The sequence below is a fragment of the Dermacentor albipictus genome, chromosome 3 (assembly GCF_038994185.2).
Source record: "Dermacentor albipictus isolate Rhodes 1998 colony chromosome 3, USDA_Dalb.pri_finalv2, whole genome shotgun sequence".
In the NCBI taxonomy this organism is placed as follows: domain Eukaryota; kingdom Metazoa; phylum Arthropoda; class Arachnida; order Ixodida; family Ixodidae; genus Dermacentor; species Dermacentor albipictus.
Window position 1 is genome coordinate 113,204,259 of NC_091823.1, and position 19,049 is coordinate 113,223,307.

The window sequence follows — 19,049 nt, forward strand, 5'->3', positions numbered from 1 at the left end:
GAGCCACCATAGCAGTCGACTTGTGTTCCGCCAAGTTGCTGGTAAATTTAGAGGCCCCAGTTATTAGAAATAACAGACATGTTCCATTGGCAACAATTTTGTGGCAGATTTAGAAGACAGTGTCTCTCATGGAAAATGACAATCCATGAAAAATGATGGGCGGAAGCAGGTGGCTTTAATGCTTTGTGAATGTGGCCAGCTGCTGTGTGTGGTTTTACCGCATCATATCGAAGTTTTCATATGCTCCTCACCTTCTTGAAAGCTCTCGAACTGGCACACACTGTTTTCATGTGGCGGAAATATAAAGTAAGCTTCACAGGTGTTAGAAACACCTGCCTCATCCACACCAGTTTTATTTGTTCTGCCTGTTCAACCTTGTCTTTCCCCTGTATAGTACATATGCCTCAATGCAATGGACAGCCATGTGTGCCTTATGCTACCCTGTGGTCCACCAGAGATACAAACTACCACAAAGGGAATGAGTTGCGCTCTACAACAGGGCCAGTATTCTCCCCAACGAATTTCTTTGTTGGAGTAAGATTGCTTAAAGCACGATTTGTACGATGAACAATTTGTTCCTGGCTTGACTCTCAAGTACGATCTGAACTTTACTTTTGTTGATGTGACACTTGCCTGCTGCTGCCGTTTGATTCATGCTGCAAAGCAACTTTATGAACCACTACTGAAAGTTGCGTGAATCACTGCCTCATTCGGCAGGCAAGGAATAAGCACACAGCTACAAACTATAGTCACATAATCATAATAAGTTTATTTTCTCACCTCAAGGAAAACAAGCTCAGCAGGGAATGAGTCTGAAATTAACAGTTGGGTGATTGATGAAATGTGACATGTGAGGCCAGTATGGGAAGCCAATGGCAAAGAACTCTGCAAATAGGCTAAACACTGATGACACTCTTATCAGCACAGATGGTCATGGAGAGGCATGGGCATGAGCAACATGACGCACTGAACTGCCAACAGGCGTTAACGTATGCTTTTTTCAAAACTGACTCACACACCTTTTATTTTGAACATGCATGGCTGCTGTATGCCCAGAAATATAATTTTTAAAGAGTTTTCTTTTTTCCAGTGCATGAAACCATTCGAATTAAACAGTACAGTACAATGACATATGTGACACACTTTGGAAAGTTTGTGTGAAAATGACAACGAACTATGGTTTGGCTTTCAACTTGACATTAATGCTATTCCTGTAGGCAAAATTGGCGGCAGCTCACACACAGCCTAGATTTGTGCGAGCACAACTGCCCCACTAAAAGGTACTGAAAGCCAATTACTGCCACCTGAATAAACATGGAAACACAGTTTGACCTTCGTACTGGACATGTGCATGAGGGCCAATAACAATGCTAAAATGTGCGACCTGTACAACGGAAGTGCCAAAAGAGACAGAAACAGAAGTATATCAGTCACTCCACAGAATTGTCATGAAGCTTTCATATGCATATGCATGGCAAAACTAATTTCCAGCTTGTGCAGAAATCTGGACTTTTGTTCAACACCCTTGTGTGCACAAGGTAGCTATGCACAAATTTCCAAGGTTACAACTTAAACTAATTAAGCACAAAATACTTTTTTTTCTTAAAATTGAAATCAAGACATAATGCAGAAAAAATTTTGGTACTTAGGACATTAACTTGATAGCAAGCACTTCAAGCATACACTTGAACAAGCTGTTAATATTTCCCATAAAGTTCTACAAACAAAAAATACCAAAGGCTGCTTTTCAAAGTTACCACCATGAATACCATCAGAAAAAAATGTGCAATGGAACAAGGGGCTTCTGGCAGACATCATCTGTGCTGCATAGCACAGGATTTGAAGAACGTCTGCAGCTAAACATAAATTCCTGGCATGCTAAGCTAAAATTAAAGAAAGGAAAGGAAATAATTACTAAACAAGAATTTTCAGAAATGCTGTGAAAGTTTCATGGAATTCTTCAATTAAGTGAACAATGTGGTTCATTTTAATGCTTAACCAAAACTAATCAAACAGCAGGCACTGTACACATTCAGTGGTGAGCACCTCAAAGACATGCAACCACATTCAAGTTCTTGACAAGCCTGACACAGCCAGAGACACTGCAAGGACCTTCCAGAATACAGCTGTCAGCTCCGTACATAGTGAAACGAATTTGATGACCTATGCGAAGCCAGAGGTAGAAAAAATACACACCTGCAAATATGTCTTAGCATAGGCTACTATTATCCCTCTTCGATGTCTCATTATAGTTCCACCACCATTGCTGATGCTGTCCCTAGCAAATGCCAACTGTGCATGTATGCATCAAGGTAAAGGGAGCTCGCATAAAACATAGCAGCTGCAACCAATTTGATGATCCAATGAGCCTGCCATTAGGGCCTTAATCTGATTAACCTGTTTCAAACTTATTCCTGGCAGTGCTGAAGAAGCTGTGAATGAGACTCCATAGCAGCCACAACATTTCATGCAAGTTCCCTACAGCAAGCACATGTGAAGCTGGCAACCAGGTAGGGCAGTAACAGCTGTGGAAGCAAATTGCACACTAACACATCACTGGCACCCATGCCTTGTCTTCATTACTTCGTGCTAGGCACAGTGCTTCTACTGCATTTTAAGCAGACTGCTGTACTGCAAGACTCTCTTTTCAGCATCTCTGGACATGGTCTCCTCCAAGCATGTCTGAATGTTTCACCTGCTGCTCCCAGACACTATTCAGCCAAAACTGTACACTTTCACCGTCCGGCGCAGGATGTCAGTCGGCCTTCGACTCATCGCCGACTGCCTCAGGTGCACCCCCAGCCTCGCCAGAAGGCGCCTCAGCCTCTTCGACAGGTGGGCGCTCCTTCTTGGATCGCTTGTGCTTATGCTTGGACGAGCGCCGCTCTTCCTCCTCTTCATCGTCCCCACCCCGGTGGTGGCGGCGGCGCCTCTCTGACCGATGCCTCTCTCGCTCCTCCTTGTCACCGCGGTGCTCGCGGTGCCGCCGCTCGTAGCGTGACGACGACGATGGCTCCTCGTACTCGTCCTCAGCGCCTCCTCCTCGTTCTCTCCGGTCCCGCTCCCGGTCCCTGTCGCGTTCTCGCTCCCGCTCGCGGTAGTACTCGCGGTAGCGCCGTGACTCACGCCGCTCCTCATCGTCGTATTCCCGGCGCGACGAGGGCCGCTCGCGGTCCCGTTCGCGCTCCCGCTCGCTACGGTCCCCGCGCTCGCTGCCATGGCCGCGCTCACTGCGTTCGCGGCCCGACCAAGAGCCGCCGCCACCACTGCCTCCACCGTCGTCCCCGTACGACTGGCCATACCCGCTGGCACCGTTGTAGTAGGACGATCGGCCGTCTTCTCCGTACGATGAGCTGCGATCTCCACCGGGGCCGCCACCGCCGGCGCTTCCCGGCAGCGGCGGCGGCGGGTGCGTGAACCGCGGAGGTGGGAAGGCACCCGTCTCGTAGCCTGGTGGCGGGACGCCTGGGATCATGCCAGGGATGGGCGGGGGCACGCTGAGCCCGTCTAGGCCCATGCCCATGTAGCCCGGTGGCGGCATGTGCGTCGGCGGCAGGGTGATCCCGCCCATCGGCTGCTCCCCGGCGCCGATCACCTGCGAGCCGGTCAGGGCCTGTCAATGTTGGTGACAGGCCAATGCATGCTGCACCTCGCGCACAATACCTGGGGGCAAAAGCGAACCAATCACAGGTGACAAGAATAGGCCTAACTTCTCAGCAGTCCAGCCTGCATTTAGGTATGCAGCCACTGCATTGCAGCTCTCGATTATCATGCTTGTGCCTAGGCACAACTAACGTTCAGCCGTTTTTTTTTAATATATATATATATCTCAGGACACCCCTGGCCTATAGCTTTTGCCCCCAAGGTACGGCAGCTTCCTGCTTGATCCACAATCCAGAGAATGCTGGTAGGTTTAATAGAGGAAAAATGAGACGACCACCAGAAGGTGTAATCACACAGACAACAGAAAAGAACAAGGCACTACTGTGCAGGTATGGTGCTGAGGGAGACTGGGTGGTACATGGGTGGGCACAAAGATAGAATGGTGAATGTGGGAACAGAACAATACAGACAGGCAACAAAAAGAAATTGTAAGCCAAGTACCTGAAAACTACAATGACCGTAAAGAAGGCTAGCAGAACGTAATATACTATGCTCAATGAAAAAGGAGGCCTCAGTCATTACGCATACAAGTTCCAAAGCATGAATAATTTACATCAGTCATGATAGAGTAATTAAATGATATGAAGAGCTCAAATAATTTTTACAGACACAGGTGATGGGTCAGTCATACAACGGAAACCGCTGAAGAGAGTTAACCTGTTCAAAGAAAAGTAAACTTGGATTATAGCACTTGCTTAATACCACATGGTTAAAGCAAAAGATACATAACCGTCATGATTGAGTAAGCAGCAACTATACTGTAATGAATAAAATAATTACACCTTATGTTTCCTGCTGGCAGCTTCCAAGCAAGAAGTTAAATATGCTCTCTGCAAGCTTAAAGCCTTTGAGATGAATGAGCCATAGCCACCTACACTCTTTCCTGCCCACCCATCATTGCAAAGAGCGCAGGCTGTCATGTCAGAAGTGCCAGCCCAGAATATAGCAGATGGTGCTATAGTGCAGCACCGGCTAGAGCTGGCCTTCTTCTTATTTGTGCAGCTTCTATTGCTTTACTGAATCCAAGTGCAAAGTAACACCTACACTGGCACGGACAAACATTATGCCACAAATTCCATGTGCCGCAAAAAAATACTATGCACACGAGAAACAAACAAGCATAAGAGATTGTTCTCATTTATCCTCAGATGCTTCCTTGCACTTTTACATATTGAAGCTATGTTACACACTAGCCTAGCAATAAAGCAATACAATGCTTGAAAAATGCAGCACAAACCCAAATATTTCTATCTTTTGCAGCTAAAGCATCTGTGAAAACATTTTGGCAATGTCTTTCTTACCCGTTACCTTCAGGGCAAATTTAGTTAGCAGAGGGTGGAAAAACTTAGGATCATCTCAAACAAATTCTTGTGATGATTGGGGCCTGAATACTTCGACTTCAAGCTGTCGAAGCACTTGAGCCTTGTTTTTGCTCAAGTGCTGATCAAGTTCATGATCAAATGACACTGATCGAATGCCAAGAATAACTAGCAGTCTGAACTTTCAAGATGCGAAACATAGTTCATGATGTTACCACTATGTGTTGAACTGTGGTGAAAATGCACAGAATGAGAAAGGCGACCGATTTAATTTCTTTTAGCATGTGGAGCATGACGAATTTGCTATCACAGACTCATCCATTCTTTTTCTGGGAATAATATGCCAATAGTTGATTTCACAGATGAAAGCACCTTTTCGCTTTATGTACAGCAGTGACTGCTTTAAACTCGCATTACCCTTTATCCTCAGTGGCTGCTTTGTTCAGACAAACATGTTTAGTACACTTACAGACGTACACATGCTACCACTGCGCCTTTTCTGCATGCCGGCCCCGGCTTGCAGACACTTTCATAATGCCTCTAGAGAGGGTGCTGTCAGGTCAGAATGAGTAAAATGCGAGGAGGCCAGGTGAGGAGGCTGAATGGCACAGAAAGTATACAGGAGGCTATGAATGAGCATAGTGGATGTTGAGATAAAAGTTATTGTTGCTGCCATTGCATGTCTCTTCAGTTGCTTAAAATCTCTGCATATTCAGTTATTTGTCTTTATATGCAATTGACACAGGCCCAAAACCAACAGGGGTCAGAAAAGAAAAATGATGTGCAAGGAAATATAGTGAAGAAAAACCGAACTTAAAAGGTTTTCACAAATCAGTGAACTTTATTCTTGAAAGCATACAAGTCATTACGTTACAAACCAAGTATAGACAAGTCAGCACAATAAAAGGCAGGCATTGTCCTCATACCTTTCCAGTGCTATTTTAAGCTTGCAGTTGTCAATTGCATGAAGGCGCAATAAAGTGCACAAAGTGCTACAAATACACATGGAACAATATAGACTTGTGTAGTGATAAATGTTAGCAAATATAAATTAATGTCCTACCATGCTTTTGACTATTAATGTCAAGGGGAATAAGCCTACACTCTATCTACAACAAGGAACGGAAAATGGCTAAATGCCCAAGTACACAGCGATTAAATGAGGAAGTGAAGGTAAAAGAAGTGTCATAGCAAAAAATCAACACAAAGCAGACATGACAAGCAGAAAAATAAAAGTTAAAAATACTAAATACAAGCCGCACATAAATAGTGAAAATTAAATTTTTTTTAATGTCCCCCTCGCCGCCAGCACAGGAGTCATCAAAGTTCTTTAGGTTTATAAGACGGAATGTGCCCTGGACAACAAACTACCTTTACTGCCACCCTTCAAAGAGCAATAGTCAAGCACATCGTGCAATAACTGGACAGTGCTTTAAGAAGAAACTGACTCCAACTCATGCATGTGCTCATCTTCAATAGAAAACTATTTCTTTAATATACACATCCTATGATGCATGTGTTCTTCCGCACTGCTAAGCGAGACACCGTCATCTGCAAACTGCAGTTTGCCGAGATATCCCACATAGTCTTTACACCGAATTCTTCCAAAAATATCTAGCATCTTCAACGATTCTTGCAGGCATGCAGTGAACACCCCTGAAGAAATTGCATCTTTTTGCCTGGCACCTTCCATAAACATCATTTTTCTGCTCTCCAGCAATGCTGTAGCTAGGAAAACATATTGTCGTGTGCTCGTGTCATGTGAAAGGCAGGAAAGCGATAGAACTTCAAATATGGGAACTGCTTGGCAGGTGAACTACTTGCCATAAAAGATTGATTGCTTGGTCTTGTTTAATGTTGAAGCACTACAGTGGCAATGGCAGACAATGTAGCATAGGGTTATTGATTAATTTTGACCACCTGAAGTTCTTTAACGTGTGCCTAAGGCATGGCAAGTCGCACTTGTTGAAACAACGAGATTTGCAGATGATTTTTCAGCTCTAAAAAACATACTATCTTTTAATTTGAAAGTTCACTGTCCTGCTGCCATTTTGGAATACTCATTGTGGCAAAGATTGCTGAGCAATTCTGAAGAGTGTCTGCCAGCCAAGAGCACAGTGCGCAACGTATGGGGATAGCTAAATGAGCATGTTAACGTTCCTACATAGTACCCTCAAAACTGTGCCATTTTTTGATGCTACCTCCATATTCTTTACTCTCTCCACTTTCTCTGAACTTCACACAATATGAATGCAAACAAAAGCCAGAAGAAGTGATTACACATGGTCCGAACTCTTGTTGCCAAGGCTACGGTGAGCATAACTTCTGATTTCAATTCAGGGCTCTATGTGCTTGGGCCATTAGGAGTGTTCCAGTATCACCCACTAGTCGGTGATATAGTAGCTAATTTACATGCAGCAACACTTGTGTGCACATCGTTCACATTGCGCAAATGTGTATATTTGTAAAGCTGTGCTCAAAGAGATGGAAACTTGGTTCTGCACAAGTCCAGCATTTTCAATGAGGTGGTACACATCTACTGTGACAAATGAGGCCAACAGAGAGCGGGAGAAATGGACAGAAGTAGAGAAGTGTGGAGAGGACAGGATGGGACACAAAGTTTCTGTAAGGGAAGAGACATGAGGAAGGGGCAAGAGGAGAGCAGCGCACCTGAATGACCCCTTCCTTGGCGGCGCCCGGTCGCCGGCTTGGCAAGGACGGGGCGCCGCCGCCAATGACGTCGATGCTGCCGGACATCTTGCGCCCCGGTGGGGGCCCTGCCTTCTTGGAGCCCAGCAGGGGTGGGGGGACGCCTATGCCCACGCCTGTGTACTTGCTGTTCTCGTTTACCGGTGGGATGGGCACCTGCGGCAGCAGAGGTTCAGGAGGAAGGGGCCCTTGCTGCTGCTGCCTCTGCTGCTGCCAGGCCAGTGGGGCATCGCCCAAAAACACATGTGCTTGGGGCACTTCGTTCCTCCCTGTCCGCCATTCCTAGGGGCCACATTCTCCGTCAAACACTTCCGGGGGATGCTGGCATATTTCACAAATGCCCCTCGACTTGGAAACTTTTCTCCACTGCCCTGTCTAACAGAGGGCAGTACGGCCTCTCAACTAAAGCCGTCACTAACCTATAACCATAGCTCCTCGATTCCTGCTTGAGAAATGGCCCTTCACTTTAGCACCGCCACGTAGACAGCAGAACTGCCTAGCCGCAAACTGACAACTCAAGAATTGATAAGAAGTGCTGCTGAACCTGTGCGAAGTGCGATACTGCCCTCCATTCAGCATAGCTGAGGAGTTTCAAGTCAAGGGGCATTTGTGAATATGATGGCACGTCACTTTTGGGGCAGGCCAATTGGATGAATCAGCACAAGCAGACATGCAAGAAAAACTTGCAGGTCCACATGTTTCCTGCGAAGGTTGCTTCCACATCGCTTAGCCGTCAATGTTATCAAGAGGGGGTGGGCTGATGGGTGGTACATCATGACATCAATGCTCAGTGCTATTCACTACAGTTGTGTAGTGCTCCGGGTTTGAAATTGCATGAAACTAATTACCAGAACTGGTCAAATGAGAATGCAGCCCCTATCTAATGCCTGATCAGAGTAGCAATGCCTACAGTGGAATTCATTCTATCTACTGCAGGGAAAAAAGTGCAGTAGCACTATTTAATTGCTGGCAGGAAGGGCTGTTAAGAGAAGTGACTAGGTATGCAGACACCCAAACAAAGAAGGTGCGCATGAGTTTCAAATGTATAATGAATTAATTCAGTACAACCGGCCCACTATCACAGAGCTGCAGTGTGTTTTTAAGGTGGATGCCAGCTTAACTATCCACTTTCCTGCATAGGCAGCACAATAATCCAATGATGTACAGTACTCTGTTACAAATTATAACAAAAAAGTAAACAAGTCAGCAGGCATTTGTGCTGTTTCAATGACAGAATTTTGAAAACACTTAAATTTTTCAGTTGTTGGTACAGTTTTTTACAAATGTCTATCCTGGCAACACTATGCAGCGCTAGACACATAAGGCCCACACAGCAATGACAGGGAAATGTATATTAATTCGCTAAATAGGATATGCCTAAAGCAGTGTCTAATAAAATAATTCAACACATGCCAATCAATGTTGCTTCAGCATTGCCAAAGAATGACATGATTCATGCATGCAATGAAGTACATGTACTATTTGACATAGACATATGATGCATGCACTCTTTGTGAGTAACAGAAATGGCATTCTTTTATAATAGTCACTTTCTGGCCATGCTTAATTATTTGCTAGTAAAGACAAAAACCTCACAAACTCTATTAGCATTACATAAAAGTGAGCAGCAACTGCTTACACACAAGAAATGTGACTGTCACGCACAATCAGCACTAGCAGAACAGTTACAGTCAAACTTAAAAAGCCAGAGTGTGCTTCGCATCCTGAATGTGGACACATGTGGCTATGTCATGCTTACAAGCAACCACTTCACATTACTGCCATTAACCTTATGCTGCCAGTATTTCCCATATTCAATTAAAAAAAAAAACAATTGTGCCTACACATAGCACATACAGGTTAATGAGTGTTAATCCTACCAGTTGATCCTACCAGACTATTGACTGCAATGTTGGTTTCAGTAAGTGCACATTGACACCAGATGTCACTTTAGTGGCAGGCAATATGTGGAAAAGCAAAGTATCCTTCAGAAGTGATGGCCATAGAGAATGGTACGACAATGGCTACTTATGGGCACACCATATATCGAATAACAGGTGAGAAGCTCCCAAGAAAACAGATATTCCATAAATAAAAAGAAGAAAGCAGGTTAGAAGGTCTCCAGGAATAAATAAGAGGACCTAATGTAGCTTCAACGATGCCATCAGTGTCGACAGCAACAGAAAGCAGATCTAAAGTGCACTGCAGGTCAGGCTTCGATTTTTGCAGGCATGAAATCATTAGGCATGTAATAATATTAGAAAGTAATAAAGATAGCACTTGATTCCACTATGACATAGCCGAAGAAAGCGTGCTAATGTCATTGAATGATACTGTCCAACTATCTACAAGTAGCACTAATGCCAAGTGACATCATTATGTGACATGGATACGAACCATTTTGTGCATACATTCACCGCAGGAACAATCTTCACAGCACAGTGTTAGCAATGTCATATGACTATGTGTCATGCACAGCAAACAAAGTGACATAGGCAAGCACAGTCAAGGCCACAACTACTCCATCATCAGAACATGCTACCGGAGACAACGTGCATCAAGCGCCTCCCCAAGCACAAAGGCACTGCGGCAAAGCCATAAGGCTTCAAAAAACAGGAGCAGCAAACCGTTAACACTTATTACTAATAGCGTACACTGCCAGGTTCAGTACAGCTGAGTTGATAGCGCCACTGTATTCAAAATTTATAAACCCAAGAAATAAATGGGCCTTAAAACAATGTAGGAAAACTTAGCGGCTAGCTTTCAGCTAAGTATCAGAATATAGTATTGCCTTAGCAACCTTACCAAATACAGAAAAATGCCTGAAAATTTGAATGAAAATGTGGCCTGAAAATGCAGCCACAGCTCTAGATGGAACAAGAACTACAAGTGGCAGTTGAAAATTACACAAGGTAGAGTGGTCAAAACATTTCTCTTGCTTTTGCTGCGAAAAAAGTGAAGCTATAGTTTTGCTCTACCAGCAATGGGAAGCCAGCAGCAAAGACATTGACGAAAAAAGAGGAAATCTATCTGTGAATGCACACCGTAGTAGCAGAACTGGCATCAGAAAAGAACGAGGGAGGAAGGCAACTATAAACAAACATTTCAATCTTGAAGGTTATTTGGTCACAAGAAAAAAAATATATATAAAGAAATGTCCCACACAGCACATGGCTCTAAAACAAGTAAGGAGGGGAAATGTGCAACAGAAATGACACAGAAAGGCTTTCACAGCCCTGGACAGCACGCACACACATATAGACACATGCAGGTGCAGGAAGGGCAAAGAGGGTTAGCTAGTGAAAGAACATGGAAACTGAAGAAACTGAGCATTAAGCAGATCAAACGACAGCATAAAATCAATAATACGGGCGCAAGCAGTTACTATGTACCACAACAAACATGTACAGGCAATATTATTTGCAAATAGACAACTGATCCTGAGCCTGTAAAATATACCTTTACCATAAGGCAACAGCCAGACATTGTTCTAGACTACATGGCAAAGTTCTCAGCAGGTGTTACGCTTACCAAGTGATTAAAGGGAGTTTAAATTGAACTTAACTGTGGGATTCAGCGCCCTGAAGTTACACAGCGTACTATTAGGGACGCTATGGTCGGGGGGACGCTCTAGATTATTTTGACCACCTGGAGTATACCTCATACACAAGCATTTTGGCATTCCGAACACCTCGGCAGAAATCGAGCCTGGGACGGTGCGTTCGGCAGCAGAATGCGACAACCACCGAAGCACCAAGACAAGTTAAAGGGACTTCAAGGCAAACGTTCAATCACTCTAGATTGTTATATCGCTCGTATAGAACCCTTAAAAAGTTTTCCTTATTTCTTTCTGTGCCAACAGATTGCTTAGTTACAGTTTGGATCGCAACTGAAGAGGCTGCACAACCCTTCCCCAACTCCAGTTGGCCAAAAGAAACATGGCGTCTCACAAGCAGCTGCACCGGTGATCTCTACAGTTATGATCTGCTGGGCTCTACTGCCTGCTTTCGGTCAAGGGCCCGCAGAAAGAGGACACCACAATCCCGAAAGAAGTGCCTATAGAGCCATATCAAGATCAGTGAATTTATCAATGTCTGAGTGGAGGAAAATCGCCCAAACTGCGCCTTCCATCATGATGAAATGCAATTAAGTTTGCTTTATATTACCGACTACTGGCTTCATTTGACAAGTTATTGCAGGGATCAATTATCTAACACGTTTTACTTTTCTAAAGTGTAGGCACCTGCCCCTTTCAAGTTAACATCATCTTCCCGCTTAAGCACCTTCGGCCCTTGCAACAGCAGTGCATTTGCTGTTCCATCACATGAACCTGCCAATTTAGTTCGACCTATTGTTTCCCATTAATGTCCCTTTTATTCAAATAAATGTGCATGCTCCTATGGCTTCATATTATATTATGTATTTTCGTCTTCTGTTATGCCCCCCCCCCCATTCTCCTCTACAAACCAAAACTTCCAGGTCTTTTAGATCTAAACTACAGTGGCTCTAAGCAGAAGCGAGCTTACTTTCATTCCTGCTATAGACAAGAGTGTGCTTTGACTCTGAGCGACAGCAAATTTGTAGATACAGCCTTTGCCAAAAGTATACAGGTCACTGTGCGCCTTGACGACATATGCTGTTCGGCTTTGTGGTGTGGTTCCTGTGGCGCTTCTGAAAGTCAAGACCTGTGGACCGTGAGCACGAGAGTTCTTTTCACTCAACCAGAATGTTGGAACTGGCGGCATGACACAGGAAATTAACTCTTAACCCTCTCTGTGCCAACTTCTTTTTCCAAAACCCACCCAAATTTCCTGATTTTCTTTATGACCGATTCATTGCTAAAAGCTTTTATTACTGCAATATCAGCAGCTCATATCCTTCTCCGTTCTTTTTTACTGTCTATTATTTACTTGTGTTCTGGCTTGCAGATAGGCAAGACCACAGAAACAGTCCATATGTGGTTCGATATTACTTGGAACGCAAGTCAAGCCTGCTTGTGTATCCTCCATGCAACACATTATTGCTGGCATGACATGGAAAGAAAATAGCGTAGGCACTGGCAGAAAAGTGTTTTTGTCGAGCAGCGTCCACACGAGAAGGGTCGCCAAAGGCTCTCAATCTTCCTCACAATTGTTATTACTAAGTTGAAGCTCCAAACATGAGTCATTAGTTTTCTAGGTCTAATAGTTTACTTGCGATAAAGAAACATTAAAAAACATCATGGTTACGACAATAAAATAAGCAACCATAATCGCTGCAACCAGCTCATTCCGACACAACATTTTTAAAACTCAGAGGAGCCAGATTTCCACAGTTGTTTCCACCGACTGGGCCCTAAAGTAGTTCGTTTTCAGGAAAGCTGGAGTGTGTAGCATTCACATCGAAATGATAAAGTGACTGCTGCTCATCCGTGGCATCCAGTAGACGAAAGGAAATCTCCGAACGAGTGGGACTTGCCACTGGCATAGATTTAAGAAAACGCCTGAATGCTGTGGGGACGCTCGACTCTCACACGTCCTTTGATGTTGTTTACCCCGCATTGCTCTCACATCTCCTGTAACCTGGCTCTGCCGCATAGATAAGTGCTGCTGGCAGTTGGTGTAGTTGCAGAATAGTACAGGAGATGGCATAAGTGTTATGCTGCTAACGCCACTTAATGGTGGGGTTACTCGAGCGCAAAAGAGAGTAGCCTGTCTCTCTTTGGTTTGGGTTCTGCAGAGCAAGCAGACCTTTCGCATGCCAGCTGGCATTCACCGCAGGACCGCCCCGCGGAAGGCTTCGTAGCAGGACGCTGGGATGGACAAATACGATCTTTCGAACACTCCAATGTTCATGTGACTGAACATGCGAATGATTAGGTGTCGGTGTCCAGCATGGGGGCAAACATATTCTCTCTGTCACAGCGAGTCGGACTTCACTGTTTTGTCGCACACCCATCGGCATATTCCATTGGTAGTAATTTGGCTAGCTGGCATTGGTGTAAAAAAGGTGCAATAAATTCCCTTGTGATCGTTTGCACTACTGTTGTTGTAGTTCTCTTGTACCAAGATCATGTTAGAGACCCCACAACAAGTAAGACTTGTCCTTGGCACAGAAAGGGTTAAACAGCCTGTGGTCAGCCTGGTGGTCTAAGGCCGTGTACTTTTGACACAGAGTGTGCATTACTGCCTATCGTATAAGGCTGTTTATTGAACAACTTAAGATCTTAAGATCTTTTTCCTCACAACACTACTACTGTCCCAAGTGCCGCAGTAAGAGGTCACCTGATGCCAAATGTTTATTTACACCCTTGACTACAGTAAATTCCTACCTGACACTGATCTCATGAGTTTAAATTAACACAGATGGTTAAGACATGCTACAAGTGCACAACACCAGAACGTTATGCAAAATGTTAAAATGTTAGCAAAAGCAGAACAAAAGCAGACAGTGTAACAAGCAAATCGATCAGGCTCATGCAGGAAGCATTTAGTGGTAGCGTAGGCTTACTTGTTTTAATATACGATAGTAATAATGCAGTTAAATACAGATACACACCTTATTTTTACAAGAAATTACAGTACAAAAGGACATCAGAAATGATGATCTGCTTGATTTTCTAGAGCAAACAAAATTAAGAAAAAATTCATCAGAGTAGCACGCAAAATATGCAGAGATAAGCCCAGAATGCACATGATGAGTGCTAACTTTTTCGTAAAAAAAAGATGACACTTAATTTGTTGATGATGCCCTTGTATTAATGGCTTTCTTTTTTCCTACTTTTGCATAAAGAATCATTAGTAGTTAGTGTAGTGCTCATCCTGCGCACTTATGTGCCTGGTCCTCAGCTTTTTTGCACTTCGCTTCTCGTTCTTAACTATGAACCAACTAGCTTGAGAAAATGTTTCGCTTGGCCAAGTTATAGTTTATCTAGCGTCCTGGAACAATCACTTGCAGTTCCAAGCTGAGCCCCACATGCTCAGAGCCTTAATAGTTCTTAAAGAGAAAGAAAACATACTTTGGATTCAGCTAACTCTTGCCAGCCTATGCCGAACTATGAGTAAATAGCATGAAAATGGGACACAGCGTGCCAGCCACTGCTCTACAAACTGCCACGGAGACAGCAGAGGTACACCAATGCAAACCTACCTTGATAGGCACATTGTTGTCTGATCGAAGCTTACGCTGCCGGTCGCAATAGATCTTCCATGTATCTTCATTGAAGCCGTAGTTGAAATAGTCAGTGATATCAGCACCTGGCTTGCGCCATGGTTTGTCCTCTAGGGACTCTATGTTGAACTCATAAATGGATGTCCCATTGATAAGCGCCACTTCATCTACGTCAAGGCCCTTGGTCTTGCCTACACCTGGAACCCCCGAGCCAGGACCCAGGTTGCTGGTGAATGGGGGGCCCCGCTTGATGTTCAGGTTCACCGTCTGGGTTGGTCCCGGGTAGGTGCTGTAAGGGGGGGCCTTGATGTCCCTTATCGTCACCTGCAGGGGCAAGAATGTGCTCAACAGATGCTGGGCTTCAACTGCAAACACGGCCAATATGTAGGTCTCAAAAGGCAGGGGACAGCTCACATCACAGATAGCCCTCTCCTTCTGACAATGCAATGAATTTTACAAGAATACTGGATGCGTTCATACAACCTGTACTACCACATCTACCCATGCAATGCCTGCTCTTTAGCAGGCACTGCACTCTCCGTATGATAAAAAAAAAGTTGCACCAAAAGCCATTCGAGTACACATGCTGTGGAGCAGACTGTGTTCACCAGTCGCAACAGTAGAAATAAGAAAAACTAAAGCACGAACATTTTTGCTAATCGGGCATTCATTACAGGTTGCGCATTACATGTGGTAGTCGAAGTGTCATGTCTAGTGTCATTAAACAGGAACCTAAACTCGTCAAAATTTTGAAAAATGACTAAATAAGTAATAATTTGTATTGATAAAGGAAATGAATGAATAAAGCAAGAAATTCACCTGGTACAAATCTAAATACAGCCGGTCTCCCTGTGCACATTGCAGTACTTGTATAGTCTTTGCAGTATGGGTGTTCAAATAAATTAAAATTTTTAATCAAGCAAAAATACGACTAGTATTGCTAAATATTATACTAAAATGCCAAATCAAATTTTTAATATTTTTTCACCTTGAGAAATAATATTTCTCACTGATAACTTCCCCACACGTGATTAAAAGTTAGAAATACTGGATGGCATACCAGATCAAAACATCGTTTACTGTGTAGTGCCGATAAATGACAGTATAACACCCACTCGTGCAGAAGAAACATTTCCAGATTTTAGTAAAGCTGATGATGTCACAATTCTTGACTTGCAGTTCTATGAATTCCCATCGTTTCAAGAAATAGCCTCCGACTCCACTGTTAACATTAAAATGTTGTGGCATAAGTTTAAAGAAATTGCTTTATTGCTTGAAAAAACACATTCCGTCCAAAAAAGACCAGAAAGACGAATCTATGGATCACACATGACATTATATGCGCCAAAAAGAATGGTGAAGCGTTTGAGGAAATTCTTAAAAAACAAACCAAATATTTGTAGCAGACAGAGCCTGAGCACAGGCATAACTGACATAAAATTTAAAATAAAGGCAACCGAGTCTATTATTTAATGAGAACCCTACCAAAATTCATAAAAAGCTCCCCCCCCCAAAATTTTGGCAATATATGAATTGTACAGTCTGAAAAACAGTCCAAGAAAAGCATGACGAAAGTGTTCATTCTGCAAACACATTAAATAGCTACTTTCAATCTATTTTCACCATTGATGAAGGAAAGCAACCTAACAGAGAAATTAGGGAGGAAAACTAGATCAAACTATTAGTTGTTGCAGAAGTGCCAGTCCTTAATCTACTTTTGAACTTGAATTAAAAAAAGAAAACATCCGGACCAGATAACACACCTTATGTGTTTTTAAAGAGATATGCCTAGTAAATATCAAAATACTTGTGCTTGCCTCTAACCGATCGCAGTCGTTGCAAACCATCCCAAAAGATTGGAAAATAGCAAAAATAATTCCTATATATATAAGTCCAGAAATAAAAACGAACCTTCCAATTATAGACCAATCTTATTAATTTGTACAGTTGGTAAACTGCTTGAACACATAATTCTAAAATATATAATGAATCTCCTTGAAAAAGGAGGAGTAATAAACTTTATTTTAGTGCAGCAGATTTACGAGACCTAAGCCTCTCTACCTAGAACGCAGCCTCGAACGCTTGGGCCCTGGAGGCATCTTTGGCCTGCTGGATTGCCTTAAATTAGTCTTCTGGTGCACAGCTCAGCAACTATGTCTCCCACTGCTCTCTGGTCTTATGTGTTTTATTTTGTGTGGGTGTCTGAGGGCAAGCACAAACCATATGTTCTAGGTCCTCCCTTCCTTGACAGAATCCCCATCTATCTGTGTGAAGGTTCGGGTAGCAGCGGTGGTAGGCCACGGGATTCAGATATGTATCTGTTTGTAAGAGGCGCCATGCCATCGTTGTCGTCTACTTAGCGAGGAGCGTACCAGAGGGAAATGGGCCCTTCCCAATTTATAGTGTTTGGTGATCTCACTAAAGAATACAAAATCTTATCTCCTTTTCAACAAGGTTTCCATCAGGGCATGCCTACAGTAACCCAACTTATCGAATGGTTCCATGACGTCTCCTCAAGGATCGATCATCAAAAACAGTCTCATTCTGCTGGATTTTTCTAAAGCTTTTGATAGTGTGTAACATAACAAACTTATCCTGAAGCTTCAATTCACCCTGAGCAAGGAACAAATTCCTGAGGGGATTACTAACTTCCTTACAGACAGATTGCAATTTATAGAATTCAATCAAGTGAAATTCTTAGCCGCACCGGTGACTTCTGGTGTACCGCTGGGTAGTGTGTTGGTACTGGTATTATTCTTACTTTTCATGAATGATCTGCCTTCATCTGTTAATGTCAGATGCAGATCCTTTGCAGACGACTGCATTCTGTACAAAGAAATCTATTCACATGATGACCACACCCCCTTAAATACCACCGTAAAGGAAGTTTCAGTGTGGTGCAGTGATTGGCAAACACACATCAACGAAAAAAAAAATGTGCACTCTGTTATCCATAACTAGAAAAGAGCTATTCATTCAACTTTAGTTATACCATTAATTCAACTACCCTGTCTAAAGTTAAGGAGCATAAATACCTAGGTGTCATATTGTCACAAGACCTACGATACGATTCTCATATTCAATACATCACATCATCTGCACTAAAAAGAGCGCTTTTTTTTTTAAAATGACGATTACAGCTAGCATAACCAGACATTCTGGATGTAACTGGCCTATAATACACTTATCAGATCGATCCTGGAATAAGCAAACGCAGCTTGGTTTCCGTACACAAAAAAACTAACGAACATGCTCGAAGGAGTTCAAAGAAAAGCGCATAGGGTCATTTTTAACAAATTTAGCCAAACAGATTCGCCCACAGAACTGCTTAAGAAGGCTGGATTACTAACCGCAAAAAAACGGGTGAAACTGGCATGCCTAAAAGTAATGTACCAACTATTACACAACCATGTAGATATAGACAAATCTGTGTTGTGTGAAGTGTACGAAACAGTGCAGAGGTGAAAGAATAGAAAGAACAGGACAACAGATTGCTTGTGCGGTGGCAAATTCAGTGCTGAATGGAAGACAATGATGTCGAGGAGTGTCAAGCACGCACGGCGCAACAAGGCAAAACAAAAAAGGAAAATGACCCAATCGAGAAAGTGCACGGAGCTCCCGGAAGCCAATCAGGAGAAGACAAGTCGGTCAAAGTGGCAGAAAAACGAGGCAAGCTGGCGGAAGAGGGGGAGAGTTTGAGGAGGCCACGCAAGGGTGAAGATAGACCACCAGTTTGGGAGTTGAAGACGGGTTGTCGGGTTCCGAACCCCAGCCTCCAGGGCTTCACCCGACCGGGGCCTCCTACTATCCTCTTCCCAAGTGTCGCTACCCTTCCTGAGCAAGGCTGCCAAACTACTGTACTCTACTCAAGAGCGGCGAACTTCTGCGCCCACAGGCAGAGTGCAAGCAGTCGGGCTATGGACCCGAGTGTGCACACAACTGCCTGGTCGAGACAACACCTCCATCTGCCAGTGAAACCAAGCCACTTGCATTTCCTTCTTCAAGCCGGAGCTGCCAAGCTCTGGAGTGTTCGATAACGTGACTCACGAGGCTATTTTATACGAAGTCCGTTGGAGTTGGTGGTCATATGTACCGCCAGATCTCAGAATACGTCACTGATCGGTCAGTCTACATGTCCACAAAGGAAAGTGACACAGCTCTGCACACAGGGCACCGACGAGTAGCCCAGGGTGGTATTTTAAGTCCTAC

The 19,049-nt window shown here is 43.7% G+C and overlaps 1 protein-coding gene across 3 annotated transcripts in view; it reads right to left on the minus strand.

Moving 5' to 3' along the window:
• Positions 1-749: 749 nt before the first annotated feature.
• The window catches only part of Fip1 (Factor interacting with poly(A) polymerase 1), a 32,264-nt gene continuing 13,964 nt past the window's right edge, over positions 750-19,049 (minus strand). Inside the window, exons 3-5 of one of the 3 annotated variants that reach the window (XM_070535935.1) lie at positions 14,820-15,164; positions 7,653-7,973; positions 750-3,595 (exon numbers count right to left, since the gene is read on the minus strand). In XM_070535935.1, the coding sequence (XP_070392036.1) occupies positions 2,756-3,595; positions 7,653-7,973; positions 14,820-15,164 (1,506 nt within the window). In that variant the 3' untranslated portion in view covers positions 750-2,755. The remainder of the gene's footprint in view (positions 3,596-7,652; positions 7,974-14,819; positions 15,165-19,049) is intronic. The other 2 variants (XM_070535936.1, XM_070535937.1) reach the window with 2 other exon arrangements.